At 36.9% G+C, this 24364-nt stretch overlaps 1 protein-coding gene across 2 annotated transcripts in view; it reads right to left on the reverse strand.

The window, feature by feature from the left end:
- Nucleotides 1–6431: 6431 nt before the first annotated feature.
- The window catches only part of NME8 (NME/NM23 family member 8), a 52621-nt gene continuing 34688 nt past the window's right edge, over nucleotides 6432–24364 (reverse strand). Inside the window, exons 12-16 of one of the 2 annotated variants that reach the window (XM_039336367.1) lie at nucleotides 23281–23425; nucleotides 14683–14790; nucleotides 12737–12885; nucleotides 11397–11541; nucleotides 6432–6700 (exon numbers count right to left, since the gene is read on the reverse strand). In XM_039336367.1, coding sequence (XP_039192301.1) covers nucleotides 6451–6700; nucleotides 11397–11541; nucleotides 12737–12885; nucleotides 14683–14790; nucleotides 23281–23425 — 797 coding nt within the window. In that variant the 3' untranslated portion in view covers nucleotides 6432–6450. Of the gene's footprint in view, nucleotides 6701–6969; nucleotides 7104–11396; nucleotides 11542–12736; nucleotides 12886–14682; nucleotides 14791–23280; nucleotides 23426–24364 lie in introns of those variants that run through there. The other variant, XM_039336368.1, reaches the window with a different exon arrangement.

The raw sequence follows: 24364 nt of genomic DNA on the forward strand, positions 1-24364 counted from the left end.
CTAAAGTTCTCCAGTGATCAGAGCACCGCTATTTCTGACAGTTTATTTCTAAAATGAAATCATGTGCTTAAAATTAGAGGAAACCACATGATTGCCATCATAGAATTCAGACTATTGTTTCACACATAAGCAACCTTGATTGATATGCCACCACATAGCTCAATTTTATAATCATATTTTTATTTATTTTCAGATTTTAAATGTTTGCATAGCAAATTAAACAATTTTAGCTTGAGGGAAAATGAAACTTTCTTTATAGTTCTCTCTCTCTCTCTCTCTTTGTGTGTGTGTTTTGTGTGCATGTATTCATATTCACACACGAATGATCACTATTATATATACAGAAATACACTCTTAAAGAAAATACAGCACACTGAAATATACATTTGTGTAGATATGTCCTTTTTAGTCATTTTTGATGTGTATATCTTTTTTTTCAAGCACCACACAAATACACTTTATACACATTGCAAGGTATGTCCAATTTATGATATAAGACCAGCACAGATCATGTGTTCAATGTATTTATCTTAGAGAAGTTTTCCAAAATATCTCAGAAAAGCATAAGTTGAAAATCATTAAGAAAAGAGAATTGATTAGTACTTCTGTTGGGCAATGAGGTTATTTCATGTAGCAGATTTGGGAGAGTACCACAACCACCATCACCACCACCACCAAAAAAAAAAAAAAAAAAAAAAGCACAGACTTTCTACTGGTAGGGCTAAGAAGAACCTTTCATGGCATTCTGCCTCAAGTTCTAAAATATGTTATCCCTCTGGCTAAGATACATCTTGACTTCATGTGCTTCAGTTGACTTTAACTGCTCTGCATGAAACTGTGGAAATACAGCTCCTCCAGTAATAACTGCTTTTAGGCCAGGCATTCTCTGTTCTAGCTCCTAGGTGAGTGGTGGTGAACCTATGGTACGGGTGCCAGAGGCGGCACTCGGAGCCCTCTCTGTGGGCACACATGCCGTTGCCCCAACCTTGTCTCCCCCCATGACCCCCTCCTCTCCAGCAGCCCCCCCTGAAGGAGAGTCGCCCTCAAGGGTGGCCCACACAGAGCAGCGCAGCCAAGGACATGGCAGCCAGGCAGCGTAGACAAGACTCTGCCCTCACACCCCATCATGCACAGTTGATGCTGCAGGGCGCGGGCAGAGGGTGTGGCTTCCATAGCGCTGCTGGGCTGCCTGGACGATCTGCGGCAGGCCCTGGAGGCAGTGAGTGGTCCTGTGAGCAGGAGGGGTGGGGGATGGGGAGCAGAGTGGGGTGGGGCAGGGGGTGGATCGGGGGCAGGGCCAGTTTTTGGGCACTTGGTCTCTAAAAGGTCCTAGGTTAATGAAAACTAAAGGTTCTCTATTGGTTTTCATAAACCTAGCTGGCTGTCGTCAGCCAAGACAGATCCATGCATATATTTTGATTTTTTAAGATTCTGATCCAGACTGGTAAGAGAGAGAATGTCCATCATAAATCATGTCAGACAAAGCACCCTACTTTTACATATTAATATATTCCAGGGAACTAGTCTGGAATTACTTCATCACATAATCTTGAGGAAAAGTAGACTTATCCAAGACAACTTCTCGGCTGAACAGAAAATCTCTATTCAAACAGATTAACATGTGGTCTGTTCTTCTCCACCATTGCAGGCCTTGAAAAAAAAAATTTTCATATCAAATATACAGACATTTTTTAACAGAGGATGAATAGAACTACTGCTACAAAAATTATCTTTAAGAACATAGAAAAGCACAGTTTGACGTTGCGGTGAGACAGGTGCAGGAAGATGGGGCTCTGTCTTTTGATTTCGATTTCGCCCCATTTGGGATCCTGGAAAGGGTCGAAAGTCACCCTATAGAGGTGACAAGCAAGGAGGGGACCCTTGTTGATTGCGGGAGGGTGGTGATCTGAGGAAGCCCTCCAAACCAGCAGGGGAAAGACTGGCTACATTCGTGTAGCCAGTCAGAAGCTGCTGACAATGGAAGAAAATAAGCACCAACAAGCAACTTTTCAGCAACATGGATGAAACTGGGTGACACCCTATCCTCTCTTTATGACTCTAAGACTTTTTCCTGGAAAAAAATGCCCAAAGCACCCTCCCCAATGAGAGAGGGAAGGGGAATTTCCACCCCATTCCCCCAGGAAAAGAAAAGTGGTGAATTAATTACCTGGGGAAAACAGAGAAAATTATAAGATTAATTTGGAATTAATACACTTATATTAAAATTTGGGGACTAAAAGTGCTTTTGAGACTTTTCTTTTAAAAAAAAGATTTGAAAAGCTTGTAATATAAGTTTGGATTTTAAAAGCTGAAAAACTGCGCTAATGACATCAAGTGGTGAATTATGGCACTACAATTTGTTATGCCTTTTGGGCTGCTTATTGGTGTGGCCGAGACAATGAACTATTTTGAAACTGGCCTGCCTGAACTATGAATATAAATATTAACTGACTTTCAGAGTTGCATTGTGGAACTATTTCCATGCAGGAGAAACACACATTATTGTTTGAGGTGATGGAATATTTTGGATTACAAATCTTTGATTGATGAATAATTTTTATTATAAAGACCATCTATAAAAATGAAATGGATGGCCCATACTCAGTTTTAAATGGTAAAAAACCATCTCTAATACCTGTCTCCAAGAAATATCACTAAGAAAATATGAAGATCAGAAAGAAATTCTCTCTATATTAAAATCAATACAAGAGACTATTGCTTTAGCTTGTGATGAGACTAGAAATAACCCAAAGGAGATAAAAAAACAATTTTCTAATTAAATCTACAAGCACAGAACATGACTACAAAGAAGAAACTAGTAACCCAGAAAACAGAAGTAAAACTAGAGGAAGCAGTTCCAAAGACGGAGGATCTAAAGCAGGGGTGTCAAACTCAATTTCATTGAGGGCCGCATCAGCATTGGGATTGCCCTCGGGGGGCCGGGTGGGTGTGGCCAGGGTGGGTGTAGCCTACTGGGTGAGTGTGGATGGAGTGGCCACCACAAAATTGTACATTGGCCCCAGCCGGCCTGGGCCAGGGTCAAGGCACAGGGGCCATTCCCTCACTGTTTCCAGGATGGCTTCATGGGCCACATGAAACCACTTTGCGGGCCGCATCTGGCCTCCAGGCTTTGTGTTTGACATGTCTGACCTAAAGGAAGGAACTAACTGACAGATTCAGACAACTGAATAATTAGAAGACGGAGTGATAATATCGGAAATGGAAAAGATATCTTACCAAACAAGAATTCAGAACACATTTGAGGAAAAGAAAGAAGAACTGATTGAATAGAAGATAGAGCTGTTAGGAGAACTGTGAAGAATTGGAGAAGGAGGGAGGCTGTTTGATGAATATCAATGGGTTCATTTTTCAAAAAATACTTTAATCAAATGGTCTTTCTTAGTCCAAACAATATACAGAAAAACAGAGGAAAAATTACTTGATGATTCAAATGCATTAACTTGGAAAGTTAATTGGCAAAGGAAGAAAGCTACAGTAAGACTGAAGAAAATAGAGATTTTGATCCATTAGATGGGATAGTATATTATTAACTAGATGTTTGAATATGGTGGATAATAGATAATTGATAGAAATAGAAGTATTATCATAACTAGAAAGATAAGATTTGTAATTAGAATATTAGATTTTGGTATGAGAATGGAAACAAGAAAATGCTAAGAAGTTTGAATAAGGGAAGCTTTTGGTTACCCAAATATAACTTACTTTGAAATTATAAACAATAGAGACATTTTGAACACTGATGGGAAATTAATTAAAAAAAAAAAAGCAAAAACAGGATACTGGTGTAAATGCAATTAAGATATGTTTTGGTTAGAAAAGTTATCTAAAACTGACATTATTGATATTATGAGAAAATGTACATATTCAATTGTATATTTATTAATAACAATAAGAATTGTATTTGCCTAGTGTGGGAAAACAGGTACTACTAAAAGAAGAGAGGAAACGTGATGGTGTAATATTGGATCTAGACTGAAGAAGTTAATATATACCACTGAATTTACTAATGGACCCAGACAACACATTATTTATTAAACATTTGACTGTAAACTAGACAATTAATAAAATATTTATATAAAAAAAGAACATAGAAAAGCCTTTGTGAAAGCTAGGTGAGATGCCTGGGAAAGGTCTTGCCCAGTTATCTGAGAAAAGTTTGATTCTGTTGGACTTGATGAAGTGGACAGGATCCTCGATGCTGTCAATGCAACCACCTACCTATTAGATCCCTCTCCTTCCTATCTGAAAAAGCCTCCAAGAGGGAAGTTGGTAGAAAAGGTGGTTGCTTGGTCCTGGATGAAACAGATTATGTTGACCTCTTCCAGTCATGATTCAGGCTCAGTTATGGTATGGAAGTGACATTGAATGGTGGTAATACAACCATCTTTGCTCTCCCAGCAGCCCTCAGTACCATCAGTCATGATATCCTTTTAGCCAACTGTAATGTTGGAGCTGGGTGGCTCATTCTTGCCCTGGTTTGGCTTCTTTCTACAATGCCAGTCCCAATTGGTGCTGACAGTGAATAAGAGATCCAGTCCACAGCTTTGTGGCATACCACAGGGCTCAGTACTCTCTCTACTCCTTTTTAAGATCTACATGAAGTTGCTGTGTGCCTGGAAGTTGTAGAGGTCTGGATGGGTGACAACAAACTTTGAGTGAAACCAAATGGCTTTGGGCACATGGAGCTTCAAGATCTTTAACATCTTTAGCTATGGATGCGGTTGCACTACCCCAGAGATGCTGCAATTTGGGGGAGGGGTTCTCCTGGACTCATGACTCTGCTTGAAGAGCAGGTGGCAGTTGTGGCTAAGAAAACTTCAACTTCATGTTGTATGCCAGTTGTGCCCTTTCCTGGATCAGGAGTCTCTGATGTTTATCTCATACTTGGATTATTGCAGTGTACTCCACATGGGGCTACTTTTAAAGAGTCTCTATAAGCCACAACTGGTATAGTATGTGGCTGCATGGGCAGTTCTTGGGACCCTAGGGTGGCTCATATTACACAGTTGTTCTGTTAGTTGCACTGGTTGCTGATTTACTTCCCACTATAATTCAAGGTATTGATTATCACTTTTAAAGCGCTTCATGGCATGGGCCCAAGATAATGGGTTTGATCCACCCCACTAGTGCCAGAAGAATGGGCATGCTGCAGACCCCATCACTTAAGGAATTTTGGGGCTCCTGCCTTTTGGAACATCATACCATACCAAGGTGAGATTTACTTCCACCCTTCTGATCTTTCATAAGGTCCTGAAAACCTGGCTGTGACAATTGGCCTAGGGCCCCAACAGGGGTTCATCACTCTGGAAATAGCCAATTAAGAGAACTTCTTCTGTATGCATCTTGTGCCCTTGCTCCCCATCTTTTAATTGTAATTTATAGTTCATTGCACAGTCAGCCAGATATTCAGACTGGATTGGCATTTTTATTCATCTATCAAGTCCTTTCAAGGATCTGGGATAGGAAGATGTGGATCTTAATGGTGTTAAAGATATTGACACAGAATGTAAGCTGTTCTGAATAAAGTTGCTTTTGCAATTGGTGTAATGGTGATTTTGTCAAGGCCAATAATGTTCAAGTGATGCTCCAATAATTTTTGGAACATACCCAAGGCGTCTATTACTACTATTACTACTACTACCTTTCGAGTTTTTTTTTTTTGTCATAGTTGTTCTATTTCTATTTGTAGGCCTTTGTATTTGTTATCTATCTCCAGGTTGTCTCCAGGTACTGCCATATCCACTATCTAGATTTTTTTTGTCTTTTTTTATCAACAGTTATTAAGTCTGGGATATTATGTGGCAGATGCCTGTCTGTCTAAATTCTAAAACCCCAGAGAATTTTAGCTTCTTCATTATTGTTCTAATGCTTTACTGGCTTTTGTAGGCTGTCCAGAGTCACTTCTAGGAAAGATGGGCAGCACACAAGTAAAATAAATAAATAAATAAATAATGAAAAAAACTACTTGCACTTTTGAAGGATGAAATATTCAATAAGGGCTAACTGGTCAATAAAACTCCACCTCACGTTCTTTTTTCTCATCTGTCCCTCTCTGTTCTAACCAATAGGCCAAGTGACTAGAATCCATTGATTCCATATCCAGATTTGAGGCTCTTTCACATCATCAGCTCTTCTACTTCCTAGTTCTTCAAGAGCAATTTGAATATTTGTGATTGCCTTTCTTGTATTAGGATTTAGTGCCAATTATTAATAATATTATTACAGCTATTAATATGCTGCCACCTATTTATATTCTGTATGAAATTGATGATATTATAAGTTAAAATTACATTCTTAATGGAGAAAGTAGTCTTAATTTAAAGGGATCTTATGAATTTTTAATTAGTAACATGATATTTAATAAAGATATATGTAAATTTATTAATTTGTACAGATCATATATTGTTGATAACAGGTCATCTCTGAAATTTACATATAAATGTATTTGTACTTTAGGCTCTCTAAATCAATATCTCCAAAGATAAAGTTAATGCTTTTTTTAGCATGTTCCTCATTTGAGGACCCATGAACAGCATTTTGCATAATATCGCTTGCAAATTTAGCACGTATTGAATTAGGATGTGTTTCTTTGGCTTTCATTGGATCTGTTGGTCCCATTAATTGTCGCCATTCCTCCACAGCATTTTCTTTAGTTAGAACCATGACCATTGATGGGCCTCTAGAAAAGCAATACAACCAACAATGTATGAGGTGCTCACAATCTGATTTTGCAATGAAAACATTAAGTTGACATAACTAATGCTGCATGAGATAAACAAATCAAGTCCATTTGGGATACACTGTCTATTTGATTATTTCACACTGTCAGAGGTTTATTTTACAGAAACCAAGGATTAAGAAACATACATTATGTAACAGTATATGACTTCTTTAATAGTCCATCTCTGCTTGCATTTGTGCCTTGCTGTATGTCAGTCTGCCTGTTCTCCATGTATATAAAAACCTATTATATCATGTCATATCATGCCCTAGAAATAGAAGTGCCATTTTTGCTGATTTTCCTTCCCTCCGAACATTCAATTTTATGAAGATGCTCCATAGATAAAAGAAGTTCCCTGTTTCTGTTCTTCAAAAGAGAATGTTAGATAGCATTCTTCAAAAATTTATTGTGGCCAGAGCAAAACCAAAACTGCTCACATCACATCACATCACATCACATCACACAATTAAATTTAGTTAATACAATTTATCTTCAGTAATGTTCTCTTTTTGTCACATAACAAAAATTGCAATTGGGCAATTGGATTTGGAAAACTCTGCACCAAAACTATTTGAAGGCAAGCAAGTAATGTGGACTGCTACAGCTGACAAAACTTTGGAACTGGGATCTACAGAGATGCCAAAGACATGACAGAAATCCAGCAAAGAATACTGTCAAAAATATCCAGAGTTTTTGATCATCTTACAAAACTTTCATGATACTAGAACTTGGTATTTGCTATAAAGTAGAAGAATATCCTATAGGGCAGAAGCACCTAAGACTTATCAACCAGATTCTGGTTTTCATGATTCTAGGAAAGAAGTATCTACAAAATTAAAAAGTGAATTTCTGGATAGGGCTGAAATCAGACATTTCTATATTGCCTATAATTGTTACTTATTGAACAGTACTGAGAATAAAACATGAAAAACATTGTACTACCCAGCTGCCACAAGTTCTGTAAAAACAAATATTCCCTCCCCAAGAAAGAGAAAAAGAGTCAGACACCTGATGGTTTGTATATGGCTCCTTCCCCTACTGAAAATGTCATCAATTTCATGCTTGTTTACTTTTGCTGGGCAATTAAGTAGGCAATGCAATGTGTCCAGCCTGAATTCCGATTGGCAGTTGAAACTCAGGCCCTGACAGGCAGGATAAAACAAGAGTTTTCGTTGAGGGAGAAATGACCTCTTTCCCAAGTTCCATAAAATTTTATTGTTTATATTACATTATAATTGAATCAGAAGTTAATCTGCTCAACTGTTGAAAAGATGACAAAATGGAATCAAAGGACAGTGAAGACAGTCCACTTGCAAATACAGTTGTTGGAAGTACCCAAAAATTAATGACTTCACTTGGTGGACACAAAATCATTGTTATCAAAGAAGCTTATTAATAGGCATTCTTGTTTCGTTCCTCCCTTTTCACTTGTTTTTTTTTTTTTTTTGGTTTAACACTGCTTTTGTAAAATGTGTTTACAAATTGCATCTGAGAAAGTGGGCAGGGCTCTTGCAGCTGCTACTTCAGCCTGTTTGATCTGTGTGTCCCTCCTGGCTGATTAAGGCTGCCCAAAAGGGGACATGTGATTGGGGAGTGGTTTCATAGATTTTCAAGGAGATGGTGGCATGTCCTCTCATGAAGGGGGTATTGATCAACCCAAGTCTGGAGAGCTTTCATCCAGTCTCCAACTTCCCCTTTTGGGGGAAAGTTGTGGAAAAGGTGGTCACATGGAAACTGCAGAAGATCCTGAATGAAGTGTGAACTTCTGAACTCTTTTCAATCAGGGTTCGAATCAGATTATGGGGCTGAGATGGCATTGATTTCCCTCTTTGATAACTTCTAGTGGGAGTGAGAGTGGGGAGTGCATTCATCTTTGCACTTCTTGACCTCTCAGTAGCCTTTGATGCCACCAATCATGGTATGCTCTTGGATTAACTTTGGGAGTTAGGGATGAATAGTACTGTGTCGTGCTGTTCTCCTCCTTCCCCTGCATAATAGTTTCCTCCAGACGTGGTTACAGTTGGTGTTGATATGGAGTTCATGGTCCCTACTTGTGTAATGCCCCAGGACTTAATTCTCTCTCTTCTCCTATTTAACATCTACACTAGATGACTGAGTGAGATGATCCAACGGTTTTGGGATGAGATATCATCAACATGTTGATGAAATCTATTTGTATATCTTCAGCCCAGGCCACCTGAGTGATGATGTGGCTCTCCTGCCCCAGTCCCTGGAGAGGGCACGGGGATGCAATGGGTGCAATGGCTTTCATCTCCAACCAAGCAAAACTGAATGTTTTGGGGTATTTGGGCCTCCCAATGACAAAGTTTTTCTGCTGCTGGTCTTGGATGGCGGGGGCACTGCTCCAAGTGGTTTTGGGGGTCCTCTTGGACACACAGCTTCCACTAGAAAAACAAGTGGCAACTGTGATCAGGAAGGCCTTTAAACACCTTAGGGTTTTGTACCAGTTGCACCAGTTTCTGGATCAGGAGGCTCTGATTATAGTCATTCGTGCCCCTGTGATTTCTCATTTGGATTACTGCACTGTGCTCTGTACTGAGCTGCCCTCAAAGAGCATTTGGAAGCTTCGAATAGTGCAGAATGTGGCTGATGGGTAGTCAATGGTGTCAGATATTTGATATATATTATATCACTGCTACATGAGCTGCACTGGCTGCTAGTGTACTTCCAGGTACAAATCAAGACCACTGGTTATTACCTTCGAAACTCTTCATGGCTTGTAGCTGTGTTACCTAAGAACTATCTTTTCCTAGTTTTTCTACTTGTCCAATTTGATCTGGCAAGTTGAGCATGCTACAAGTCCTATCAGCCAAGACGAGGAGAAATGCATTCTTTGCCATAGCCCTCTGCCCTCTAGAACATTCAAAAGTATACAGTATATTTGTAATCGTCATAATGAATTAATAATAAATAATAATAGTACTATTACTAACAACAATAATAAAGAATATTAATAATCTTCAGAGATTAAGATAATCCCTAAGATGCTGGCTTTTCATAAGATCATGAAGACTGGGTTATATTTCTGACCTGTTTCTAGATTACTGTATACTAGCATCTATGGTGATATATATTTATAGTTTTGATAGTTTTTATTCTTTTTATGATGCATACCGCTAGAGTTACTTATTGAGATGGGTGATGATCAAGTAAATAAAATAAAAATAGAAGGAGAAAGAAGGCTTCTGTATGGATAGCAATAAAATTAGTAGAGTCTACTGGCCTAAAACATGTTCTATTTTGTAAATAAAAATGGTTAAAAAAAAAAGATGGACTTTTCTCAATTTGCCATGGTGTTATTTTACTAGAGGACTGAAAAGAGACTAGGTATATCATGGCTTCACCAGGATGGCACTTTGGAGTTAAAAACAATCATGAATCAATACAAACTGGGAGTAAAGGTCAAAGAACTATGTGAAAACATATCAGAATTCTATCAGTTCTTATTGAACAAATAAGAAATCAAGGGGAATGGGCATTTTCTTATACTTATACTATACTGGGAAGAAGCCAGTGGCCAGGCTTAGTGAATGTAGCCGACCTGCAGGAAGAATATTGCTTTTTTCTCTCAGAATTACTTAGCTATCTATATTCTGTGGGGCAGGAGATCAGCTGCATGGATATAATTAGATGTGGGGGAGATCAGCGATTTTTGACAAGGTATGTAGTTGCCCAATATTTAAAAATATACAGCTGGCATTCAGAGTTTGATTTTTCCTGCTTTGGTTTCGATTGTTACTCTGAAAAAATTGTATTTTTTTTTTCAGTCATGATTAAATATGATTAAGGGTAATATGATTAAGGAAACATATGTCCCTGGAAATGACATAGCAGAGAGAACCTATGATGATTAAAAGGTGCTTTTGAAACCAAAGCATTGGCTTATTTTCAATGTTTTCCTTGAGGGACAAGGAAGGGACAAGGAAGTAGCCTTTTGGTCATCTACTAACAGAGGGATAAAATCAAGATCATGCAAAGTATTAGTACCACTTTATAATTCCTTGATAAGACTACACTTGGAATATTGCCTCCAGTTTTGGTCACCATGATATTGAAAAGATGTTGAGACTTTAGAAAGAGGACAGTGAAGAGCAATAAAGATGATTGGAGGTACTGGAGACTAAAATACGAAGAACAATTGCAAGAATTGGGTATGTTTAATGAAAAGAAGAACTAGGGGTGATATGATAGCAGCATTCAATATCTAAGGGGCTGCCAGAAAGAAGAGGGAGTTCTCCAAAGCACCTGAGGGCAGGACAGGAAACTAATCAAGGAGAAAAGCAACCTAGAAATAAGGACAAATTTCCTAACAGAACAATTAATCAGTGGGAATGGCTTGCCTTCTGAAATTGTGGGTGCTTTATCACTGGAGGTTTTAAGAAGAGTTTGAACAACCATTTGTCTGAAATGGTATAGGGTTTCCTGCTTGAAGAGGGGGTTTGGAGTAGAAGATCTCCAAGGTCCTTCCAACTCTGTTATTCTGTTAAAATGATGCAAAAGAAATCAACTGTTTCTTTGATATCTTAATGCCAGACCGGCAAAAAAAAAAAAATTGTCTGACAAATTTAAAGTCAGTGTTTTCATTAAATTTTGTTTTTTTGTTTTTTGTTGTTTTAAAAAAACTGGCACTTACTTTGACATATAATCCACTAGCTGATTATAATATGGCTTATCTTCATGATCTTGATAAAATTGTGCTGCTATTTCAGGACTTATGTGTGCTTCTTTCAATTCTGAGATTAGAAATCCAGCATCTTTTACTTCATTTATAATTTTATCTAAAAGAAGAGGGGGACATCAACATTTCATTATTTCAATCTTAAAAGCATTGTATAGTATAGTATTGAACTATGAAATATGTTCAAATGTGTAAAAACTGACAAAAAGGAACTTTATTTTTCTGCTACTTGCAGAATTTCTCTGTTTATCTGAAAGTGTTATTCCCAAATGATGGTGTGAAATGAGATCTTTTACATTTATGAATAAGGAAAAAATCTGTTACAAAATAATTGGCAGAAGATGAAAATTACAGTACTACAGACTTGGGTGCTGAAAATATGGTGACAGAAGCATCCATTGAGGGTTTGTGTGTGTAAAAAACTTAAGATGGCAATCAGAATGGTGTAACTGAAGCCCTGAACCTTTAATATAAAGCTACCATATTGAGGTTTTAAGAACTCCCCCGCAGATGCCTCTGCTTGGAGGTTAGCATTCTACTTGAGAGTGGCTACATGCCTAGTTAATGTTAACCCTGTACAATTAGTTTGTGACTTAAAACTGTAGCTGAGCCTGAAATTATAGCCATAAATTGTCCCAGTCATGGGGTCACCATGTGACTTTACACAATTTTATGATCTTTTTTGCTGTAATTGTTAAGTGAATGCTGGGGTCCCTTAGTGAATGCCACTGTTGTTCAGTGAAAACTGCAGTTATTAAGCAAACACATTTTACTCAATGGGTGGTTTTTTACTATGGGACACAGCAATGGATATAATTGTGAGTTGGTTGCCAAGTGCCCAAAATGCAATCACGTGAACACAGGGGTAGGAACAATTGTTGGAATTTCAAAACTTGGCTGGAGGTAGCTTTGGAGAAGTCCATCACAAATTGAAATGGTCAGTAAGTGACATGTCATAAATTGAGGACTACCTGTAATGCCTAAGCAAGGCTTCAGTGTCTTTTTTTTGTCTTTTTAATCTGTCTAATTGCCTCTTCCCTTTGCTTTTTAGGCACCCACTTTTCTCCCATTTCTAGCCTCCTCTTCCTCTTCTTCTGTCTGTTGTCTTCGTTTTCTTACTGTTGCTGATAAGTAGAGGGAGAAGAATATGTTTATGTACATTACTGTGTGAGGAAGAGATTTATTGATATATGAAGATGGGGATGAAATAATTTTATAATGGTATAACTTATTTTACAGGCAATTAATATAAGTGCACAGAGAAAAATATGAACACCTCATAATATTAATCTTACCTTTCTCTTCAAAAGCAGAGGGTTTAATGAGAGCCATAGTGTTTTCTACAGGAAAGAAGAATTGTAATTCCTTTGTAGCTTCATTCATGTTTGCACTACCATGCAGCTGGTTGATTGGAGAATCATGGACTGCAAATTCAGCACGTAAACTGGAACAATGAAGTCAGAAAAGACAAAGAAACTTTATATATATATATATATGTTTTCTGAGGTTTTCGCGGGTATTTGTATGTAGGTCTTTGGTTGTTCGGGTTTTCTCCCACGTATGTAGGTCTTTGGTTGTTCGGGTTTTCTCCTTGCTGCTCAAAGCACGAAGCTGAAAACACCAGCCTGAAGATGACGAATGGGACTTCGTCGAAACGTCGCCAAGACACTTCCAATTTTACGCGGGAGAAAACCCGAACAACCAAAGACCTATATATATATATATATATATATATTCCTTTGGGATGGATGATGATGATGAATTCCAGAGTGAGACAAGCTTGAAATTCCTAACTTTCCTCCAAGCCTTCCTTCTTTGCCAGCTTCTGATACAGATAACATTAAAAAAAATACATCCGTAATGTCAAAGGGAGTGGTCAAAGCATGCTTTAGTATTGAAATAAGTAATTTGATCAATGCATCATTCAAAGTGCCAAATAAAATCAGTTAAAGTACTGTCCCAAGAGTTATTTCAATGTTTTGTTTTCCAACACATTCTCATTGCATTCCTTTTGAAAGGGACAAATAAAAAATGGCAAAATAACTGTATCTATAAGGATTCAGTAAGAAAATTCAGACAAACATTCTGCCCCCAGGCTTCTTGTTATCTTAAAAAAAGAAAGCAATGGCAGGGCAAATTCTGAAAATAAATCATCAGGTGAATAGATCACTTTTCTCCTGAAACAAGTTTTAAGGGATTGGAACAGCAACCACAGGGTTGACCTAAAGTTAAAATTGAGATTGATATAAACATTTCTATCAACAGCAGGAAATTAAAATAACTTGGTGATTATTAGCAAACGTCTTGTGGCAGAGGGATGTTTTTAAACTTTATCTGTCCATAGATATCGCCTTAAGTAAAATTCAACATCAGTTCAGAAAATCTCATTCAATAATAATCGTTGACATTTTAAAGGGTAATCTAATAAATGTTGAACAGTGTAATTCCTCAAGGGTTTCTGCATATGGCAATAAAGATGCAGTGGAGAATAGTCCTTAACCATAACCAGATTCTCTTATTTAAACTGTGAATCTTAGTATAATGAATGTTGATACTCTTCCGCTATTGATAGGGAGGGGAAAAAATGGCTCCTTCAGGGACTCTGCAAAATGTTTCTTGTGATCTGGTCCTTGTTTGTAAGCCATCTTTTGATAATCTGAGGTTCTCTGAAAGATAACGGGAGACAACCCTGGAGTGACTTTTTATTCAATAATCTGGGAACCAATACAAAAGTTATCAATAAATGAGTTAATGAAGCCATTTTATTCAGAAGTCAAACTTTTCACTGAATAATAAAAAATAATATTTATTAAATACAAGCTTAATAAATAACAATATAAAAAAAATGTAATCATTTTCAGTTACTAAAATTCAGTGCCAGTAATATATAAAATAGATACAATCTTGCACATTTTGTCTTGCACTTTCTGTAAATATGAGTGTAAGCTCCTGCTTGGACAATATTAATGCAATGTCCTTTTTAAAGATGTGTAATGACATTGTTGAAAATTATATCTGTGCCTTCTAAGTTAACACGTGGTTTCCTATAGAGAAGTTCCCACAGAGAAGTGTCGCTTGCAAAGTTATTTCTGTATCGTGTATTAAAATTTGCCATAACATGCTGAAGTATTATAAGATACTGTCCAGATGATGGCACTATTGTCATAAACATCACAAGATTGCATAATTTCAAAGAGAAAATAAAACAAATTCTCTACTGTTACAATAAAAAAAAGATTACCTTTGGGGGTATTGTTCCTTTGCTTCTTGGACTATTTTTGGGCCAATTAAATTCCTCCAGGTTTGGATTGCATTCTCTCGTACCAAAGCAAGAGCAAGAGTTGGCCCACTGTTCAAGAGAAATATAGCTTGCTTGTTTATTTGTTTGTTTGTTTATTTGACTTCTTCATAAAATTAAAAACATTTACAATTACAAGGAAAACCATACAAATATGTTTAAGGCAAAATTCTCCAAAGTAGTAAATATTGATCTGAAGGGTTGATAAGATTATCCTTTATTAGAGTTGTTGCTAAAATGATATTGTTAAAATTGTTTTCACATAAAACATCTTCTGGGAGTCAGTGAACAATCTCAAATTTCATGAAGGGTCAATGAGCTTTAGAGTTGGAGACCCCTAGTTTAAGATATCAGCATTAATGTAACCACTTATCAGAACTGATTATATTTAGACGGATTTCTGTTATTTTAAACTTCTTTAATGACTAAACTAAAATTCTTCATTATAACTATAATGAGTTATAATTATAATTACTACTAACAACAAGACATTCTTCATAGAATTTTTGCCTTAAGAATATTTTCCCTTTACATTCAAAAGATTTTATCTAAATTAATTTGGAATTTCATGATTGATCAGGATAAGTACAATGATTATCAGTCTCAACACAAGAGTTTTATAATAATGTCTTTGGTGCATGTTCTATCTCTGAAAATTGCTAAATTAAATTGATACAGACATTGTGACTGCATGATGAAATCAAAAATTGGGCAATAACAGGTGTATCCACCGGGACTGGGACTAAAGCAGTTAAGGTGATGGCCTCAATCCAACAGTTGAATTTCTGCCCTCCTTAAGTAAACCTGGATAGTAACAAAATTCACATAGGAGCCCATTGGTGCTGGTGCTGGAAGTTGAGCTCTGAGAAATTCTTGCAGATTTGTGATGCTCATCATGGATTCATAGCTTTTGCATATATGTTTTCAACAGGATCAAGAGAAACAGTAAACGTCTCCTACACCTGACAGGTACAGCAGAAGGAAAGGAGAATCAGGGGTCCCACCCAACACCCCCAAACAAAAAATACTATCATACCTATGATTTCCTATTCTAAAATAAGATAATAATAATAATAATAATAATAATAATAATAATAATAATAATCCCCCAGTGAGGCACTACCTTGACGTGGTTGTGGGGCTTGTGTACTCTGAGGAAGATGAGAGCTATGCCAGAGGTTCAACCATACTGGACAGGTCTCATCAGAGGAGTCAGACAAAGAGTGTCTCTCCCATAAAAAATATAGTGAGACGTAAATTTCAGAATGCCATACCGGCTCGGACGTCGCCCGGGTTAACAAGGTCCGTGCTAGATACTGGAGTTCCTGGATATCTGGTGAAAAATGGGTTACAGGACTCAGGACTGTTGGCTGAGCAACCAGGGCCAGCAGCTGCAGAACTACTGGAAGAAAAGGTGTTTACCTGTCGCAGATACACAGTGATGGAAAACAAAGAAATAATGATCTGTTACTACAGATCAAGTCCAACAAGAAGAGGATATCTAAAACGAATGCACCAGTTCTGGAAAGAACAACATCCAGAATCAGAAATAACAGAACAGAGACTAGCAGATCAACGCCGATTTATAACACGAAATAAAGTATTCACAGAAACAGAATTGGACGAACTGCAAAGGTTTACCCAGGGCAAAGAAATCAAAGCCTTACCAGAAGTAATTCAGAATGTAGAGGCAAACCAGGGGGAGTTGGCAGTGAAGGAATCCAGCAGAGATATACAACTGTTCTCATTTGGAAACCAGGCACCTCTTCCTCAGGAAGAACAAAACCCTCTAACTAAAGAAATAAAAGAATTGAAACAAAGAATAACTGAGCATCTAGAACAGCACAAAAACAACAGAATAAGGCTGCCTGCATTGAAGCTTGTTCCAAAGAAACAGCTAGCACAAGCATTAAAAGATGCAAATACTGCAATATCAAGTATAAGCACCAATTCACTGCAAGAAACAAACCAACTAATGTACAGCACAGCTGCAGTTATAACTGAATACCTGGGATGCAAAATCAACAAAGAATAAAAACAAACAAACAGTGCACCACAAAAATGGAAGGTTAGACTAGAAAATAAGATCAGCAAGTTAAGATCACATGCAAGCAAGCTAGACAGATGAAAGAAAAGAAGCTGAAGAACAAGAAGACCAAAGAATACCTAATCAAGAAATACCACTTAGAAACAAGGAAGATCAAGGAAGCACTGGAAATAATAAAGCAACAAATAACAGCTATAGCCAGGAAAATCAGTAGATATGAAGCTCGAATTGCAAACTATAGGCAGAACCTCCAATTTCAATCCAATCAGAAACGTTTCTACCAATCCATCAATGGAGAAACTGCAAGAATCAGTCAGTACCTGACAAGGAAGAAACAGTGCAGTTCTGGAAGCAGATATGGGATAACCCAAAGAAATACAACAAGGATGCGGCTTGGTTAAAAGAGATGGATGCAAATAAAACAGAAGTTGAAATGAAAGAACTAGTAATAACAACAAAAATGGTAGAAAAAAGAGCAAGGAAAATCAAAAATTGGTCAGCACCAGGTGAAGATGAACTGCATGGGTTTTGGTTGAAACATCTAACTCTTATACACCCACTCATTTCCAAGCAGTTCAACAATATACTACAAGGAGGAGAAATTGAAAAGTGGCTAACAATTGGGAAAACCTACCTAATAATGAAAAATCCAGCAAAAGGGGCAACACCAGGTAACTACAGGCCAATTACCTGTTTACCAACAACTTTCAAATTACTAACTGGTGTGGTAGCTGATGCAGTACAACAGCATCTAGTTGAAAACAATCTCTTTCCACCTGAGCAGAAAGGAAACTGCCCCAGAGGAACAAAAGATCAACTCCTAATAGACAAAATGATCTTGGAAAACTGCAAGATAAGGAAGACCAACCTGAATGTGGAATGGATTGACTACAAAAATGCATTTGACTCTCTGCCACATGATTGGATAATCAAGTGCCTAGAAATAACAGGAGTCAGTAAAAACATCAGAAAATTTGTGCAAAGATTGATGGCACAATAGAAGACACAGTTGCAGATCAATGGTGAGAAGCTGGGGGAGGTTAATATCAAGAGAGGAATATTTCAAAGAGATTCATTATCACCATTACTATTTGTTATTGCACTGTTTCCTCTGTCAATAATACTGAATAACTCAGGACATGGCTATCAAACATCAAAAACATCTGCCACCTCCTTTACACGGATGATCTGAAGCTGTATGGAAAAATATCATCTGAAATAGAATCGCTGCTCAATACTGTCGGTATATATAGCCAAGATATTGTAATGGAGTTTGGCTTGGACAAATGTGCCACACTTACTATCAAACAAGGAAAAATAGTGAAAACTGAAGGAATCAAGATGCCCCATGAAAATAACATTAAGAGTCTGGATGAGGAAGAGTACTACAAATACTTGGGTATCCTTCAAGCTGACAACATGAAGCACACTGAAGTAAAGAAAAAGATTAGAGGTGAATACATCAAGAGAGTGAAGAAGATGAGGACTTCCGGTGGTCAGCGACGATGATGGCAGCTACTTTGTAGCCGTCCTCCTGGGACGGCGTCAGATCTGCGGAGCACAGCGTGCATCAGCTGGCCCGCGGCTCGAAATCCCCTTCCCAGGTGAAGGGAAGGGGTAGAGACCACACAAATAGAGGTAGAACCTCTTAACCCCCCCTGGATTTCTTTTTTGGGGGAGTAGAAAGAGTGTTCCCTCGGAGTTCGTGCTTTCTCCGCCTCCCAGCTGTCTTTGTTTCTTCGGAAACAAAGCGAAACGCCGCTACCATCTCCGCGCTTAAAGTTTTCTGGTGAGTGAATTTTAAAGCGGACAGAACTGTTTAAAGGATTTTACTTAGAGTTAGAGTTTTATTTCTTTTCATTTCTCTTTTAGCTTATGCTGATTCTTTTTTCTTTTGTTTTTTTTTTTGGTGGAGAGTGAGAGTGAAAGTAAAATGGCGTTTTGAAAGTGCCTTTTTTTTCCTTTCCGGAAAGAAAGAACGGACTTAAATGAAACGTATGGATAGCACTGTTCTTTTTCTTTTAAGTTTCTTTTTTCCTTTTTCTTTTAAAGTGCTTTGGAAGTTCTTTTTTTTTTTGCACTCTCCCTGGTCTTTTCTTTTTTTTTAATTTTAAGGATTTTACTATCCTTTTTTTTTCAAGAAGAAAGAAAGAGAGAACAAGACTTTTAAAAAATGGCTTCAAAGAGACAACCAGCTTCTATAGTCTCTAAGGTGATTTCTTCTCCTGCAATTGCAACTGTACAACAACAACTTAAAGTTACACCACCAGTGCTGCAACCTAAGGTTACACCTCCATCTTCTCATCCCTTGCCAGGCTTGTCTGCACAAGATATTAAAGATATAATGGGAAATGCTGTATCCCAAATCAGGGAGGAAATGAAGCAACTTCTTGAACAGAGCAAGTCTGAAAGTAAAGAGGAAACGAAGGACCTTTTTAAACAGAACCAAGATCTTCTTGAACAGAATAAATCTGAAACTAAAGAGGAAATGAAGGAGCTTTTAGTGGAGAATAATATTATCCTGAGGCAAGATATAGTTACAGCTTTATCAGGACTGGCTTCTGTGGTCGTGAAGTTGGATTCTAGAGTGGAAGAAGTTGCAGAGAAAGTAGACCTCCTTGAGTACAAATTCCAAGATATGGAAAAAAAGATGGAAATTTCACAAGAGGATATTCTTATGTCTCAGTATAGGCAAAGGGAATATGCTTTGAGAATTAGGGGTCTTAAAGAAGACGTGAATCAAGACCTGATGGAGATGGTGATTAATGTGTATCAGAAGGAGTTGATTAAGAAATCTTTTCTAGATTATTATCAGAAACTATATAAGAGTACCAATGTACAAACTTTAGATATAAATAATTATTTAAGTGAGGCTAACTTTCCTAAGCTAACAGAAGATCAGAAACAAGAAATCAATGGTTTAATAACTAATGAGGAAATTGTGACAGCTATTAAGCAATTAAAATTAAGTAAAGCGCCGGGTACGGATGGTTTGACATCCATTTATTATAAAACTTTAGTAGAAGAGATGACTCAACCTTTATGTGAGCTTTTTAATAATATATTACAGGGTTTAGAGATTCCTCCGTCATGGCGCAGCGCTTTTATATCCTTGATTCCAAAAGAGGACCAAGATCTTACCTTACCAAAGAATTATAGGCCAATATCTCTCTTAAATGTGGATTATAAGATTTTTGCAAAAATTCTAGCTAATAGGTTTATGAGGGTTTTGCAGCAGCTTATACATAAGGATCAATCGGGTTTTATAACTGGAAGGTATATGAAAAATAATGTTAGGTGTTTCGGGTTTTAAAATCAATAATAATAAGACTAAAATACTACCTAAAAATATGACTAACCGGGACAAGCAGATTTTGGTTAATTTAACAGATTTTGAAGTTGTTGATAAGGTAAAATATTTGGGGGTTACTTTATCTGTTTCTAATGTAAAATTGTATAAGAATAATTATGAAAAGTTGTGGATCAGGGTACAGAAAGATTTGAAGAATTGGGATAAGTTACAGTTATCTCTTATGGGTAGAATTGCAGTGATTAAAATGAATGTTTTACAAAATTTCTTTTTTTGTTTCAAATGTTACCTATTTTAAAGAATGAGCTTAACTTAAATGAATGGCAGAAAGGCATTAATAAATTTATTTGGGCAGGGAAAAAACCAAGGGTAAAGCTTAAAATTATGCAAGATTTTCGTGAGAGAGGTGGACTCAAGGTACCGAATTTGAAATTATATTATGATGCTGTGGTCTTAACATTTATTAGTGATTGGGTAAATTTAACAAATGTAGAAATACTCCATTTGGAGGGTTGGGATTTACTTTTTGGATGGCATGCCTACTTAATTTTTAACAAAAAAGTGGATCGAGTTTTTAAATCACATATTATAAGGACTTCTTTACTTTGGGTTTGGAGGAAGTATTATAAGAGTGATTTTAAAATACCTTTATGGGCTATACCTTGGCATGCGATAGAGGGCATAAGGAAAGGAGTTAAAATGGATAGGGTTTCTTATACACAACTACTTAGATGGGATGGTCAAAACTGGCAGTTAAAATCTTTGGAAGATTTAGTACATGAAAATATTACCTACTCATGGTTTCAATATAGACAAATAGTGGACAGATGGAAGATGGATTGTAATATGGGCTGGCTTAGAGAAGATGAAAATCTTTTTAAACAAGTAAAGGATCAAAGACAAACTCACATCAAGAGGGTTTACGGGGTTCTAGTGGAATTGGATTCAGAATCTGAATTAATTAAAGATTGTATGATTAAATGGGCACAAAATCTTGGTGAACCAATTCCACTGGATACCTGGGAAATTATTTGGGTGAGGAATGTTAAATTTACACAAGCCCAGAACTTAAGGGAGAATTTTTACAAAATGTTTTATAGATGGCACCTTGATCCACAAAAAAATGTCTCTTATGTACCCTGATTTACAGCCTAAATGTTGGAGATGTGGTTGTTTGGACGCCACCTATTATCATATTTGGTAGTCGTGTAAAAACATAAAAGCTTTTTGGATTAAGATATGGTGGAATATTCAAAGAATTTTTAGAAGGAGGGTAAAATTTACTCCGCAATTATTTTTGTTAGGTATTGTTACTGATTGTGATGCTAAGGAGGTTATATTGATGTTAAATTTGATTACAGCCGCAAGACTGTTAGTAGGGCAATATTGGAAGAAGGAATCTTTGCCTACCTTGCAAAAGTGGTTTTTTAAAGTTTCTTATCTGGCGGAAATGGCAAAGATTTCAGCTTTTTTAAAGGAGCAATCGCAAGAGAAATTTTTTGTTGTATGGGAAAAATGGATAAATTTTATACAACATAAATTGGATATAAAAAATATCATTTAGCCTTTTTATAATTTGTATATAATTTTTGATATTTTATAGATTGTTTTCTTTTTTTCCCTTTTTTGGGTGAGGGTTGTTTTGTCTTTTTTTGTTTTTGTTCTTTTTTTGTTATTTGTAAAAACTTTTAAAAATTTTCAATAAAAAAAAAGAGAGAGAGAGTGAAGAAGATCTTAAAGTCCAAACTCAATGGAGGAAATAACATAACGGCAATCAACACCTGGGCAATCCCAGTCATTAGGTACACAGCTGGAATAGTGGACTGGACTCAAGCAGAACTAAAAGCAATGGATAGGCAGACCAAAAAAATAAAGACAATGAATCATGCCCTTCATCCACGCAGTGACATTGATAGACTTTATCTACCAAGGCAAATAGGTGGGTGTGGAATGCTACAAGTACATCAGATGGTTGAAGAAGAAAAAATGGCTTTGGAAGAATATCTGAAGAACAATGATGAACATGCACTGAAATTAGTATATCAGAAAGGCTTACTGACTACTTGAGAGACCAAACTGGCCTACAAGAAAGACCAAATGAAGAACAGAATAGAGGCATGGGAAGACAAAGCACTACATGGCCAATACGTGAAAGAAATAGCTGGGAAAGCAGATAATAATAAGACCTGGCAATGGCTAAGAGCAGGAAAATTGAAGAAAGAGACCGAGGGACTAATTCTGGCTGCACAAGATCAAGCCTTAAGGACAAATGCGTACAAAGTCAAAATTGAGAAGATAGCAACAGACAGTAAGTGCCGCCTATGCAAAGAAGCTGAAGAAACAGTGGACCACTTGGTAAGCTGTTTCAAGAAGATTGCACAGACTGACTACAAGCAGTGGCATGACAAAGTAGCAACAATGGTGCATTGGAAGATCTGCAAAAAATATCATTTGCCTGTAAACAAAAACTGGTGGGATCATAAAATAGAGAAAGTCATAGAAAATGATAAAATTAAACTGCTCTGGGACTTCAGAATTCAAACAGACAAGCACCTGCAACATAACACCCCAGACTTAACAATTGTCGATAAGAAAGACAAAAAAGTCTGGATAGTGGACGTGGCAGTGCCTGGAGACAGCAGAATAGATGAGAAAGAACTGGAGAAGATAACAAAATACAAAGACCTACAAATAGAAATAGAAAGACTGTGGCAAATGCAAGCAAGAGTAGCACCAATAGTAATAGGCGCCTTGGGTGCAATCCCAAAACAACTGGAGCACCACTTGAACACCATTGGCATTGACAAATTCACTATTAGTCAATTGCAAAAGGCGGCCTTACTAGGAACTGCTTCCATCCTGCGACAATATCTGTAATACCATCAAACATCCACATCTGCCTATCCCAGGTCCTGGGTAAGTACTCGATAGGTAGACAAAATGCCAAATCCAGTCTGAACATCTGGCTGACTGTGCAATGATCCAAAATAATAATAATAATAAAAAAGTTGGAAGGGACCTTGGAGGTCATCTAGTCCAACCCCCTGCTCAGGCAGAAAATCCTATACCATTTCAGACAAATGGCTGTCCAGTCTCCTCTTAAAAACTTCCAATGATATTTACTTACTTCCAGATATTTACTTATGGAATGCTGTATTGTATAAAATTCATTTAACTTAGGTACCTGGTCATTTGTTCCAAAAGAAATGGAAAATAATCTTGATTTTCATGTTCTCGGTAGAATTCATGAGCTTGTTCTTCTGATAAGATGATTTCCTTTTGCATGGCTATTTCAAAGCCATTTTCTACAATTCTAGTCAGAATAGATTCTGCATAGTAAAAATTATATTGACCACTTTACTTTTATCTATGTATAAATATGGGTAAATGACTGGTGCTTCTCTAATATGGGGATGATATAGCTTCACAATCCTATCAATTTCAGTCTCAAATCTTATTCTGTGCTTCAGTGTAAACATTCTCTTTCATGTTCTATACATTTTTCTGATCTAACAGCTAAATTACATCCCAATACCTGGAGAGAGTAAACCTGTTAACACTGAAAAGAAAGCAATTGATGGAGGAAATTGACTTATCACAATCGTAAACTAAATAATAAAGAGAGCTATAATGGATTGAGACAAGATTATTTAAATTATTACACAGATAATGGGTAATTTTGCTGAATGGAAAATTAGGATATAAGTTCAACAATACAAAGAAATCTTCCATAGTAAAATGACTAGTTCATTGTGCAGTCAGATATTTGCTGCTTGAGAATATTCATGTGTAATATTCATGTGGTAGCCTTCTGAAAAAACAGGCACTCTCTCATTAATCCCCAGTATTCTGAATAATGTCCATAGTAGCTGGGGAATTTTCCTAATTCACAAATCAGAAAGGTTTCAATGTGGGAAAAGGCTGTTCCATAATACTTTCCTGTTGAGCTTTCCAGAGTAGTTTTCCTTTAAGCTTTCAGTTAATTTGGCTTATAGCTTACACATTTTCACTTACACTCGAGCGAGAAAGAAAAAGAAAAAGAGAGAGAATAAGTCTGTATGTTTTAAAGTACACCACGTTTTAAGCAACATTAGTATGTATTTCTTTAGATCTGTTTGCTTAAGTATGTTCTGTTATTTTTTAATGTAAAAAGACGGGATCAAATTGTAATGTATACATTTGAAAATAGTATAATCCTAACAAAGAAACAAGTGACAGGACTTTGAATCAGAGAAGGTTCCTCAAGCTAGAAAAGGTAACTTTTCAGA

The sequence above is a fragment of the Crotalus tigris genome, unplaced genomic scaffold, assembly GCF_016545835.1.
Source record: "Crotalus tigris isolate CLP2741 ecotype Arizona unplaced genomic scaffold, ASM1654583v1 scf7180000017666.379230911805:20528666, whole genome shotgun sequence".
In the NCBI taxonomy this organism is placed as follows: Eukaryota; Metazoa; Chordata; class Lepidosauria; order Squamata; family Viperidae; genus Crotalus; species Crotalus tigris.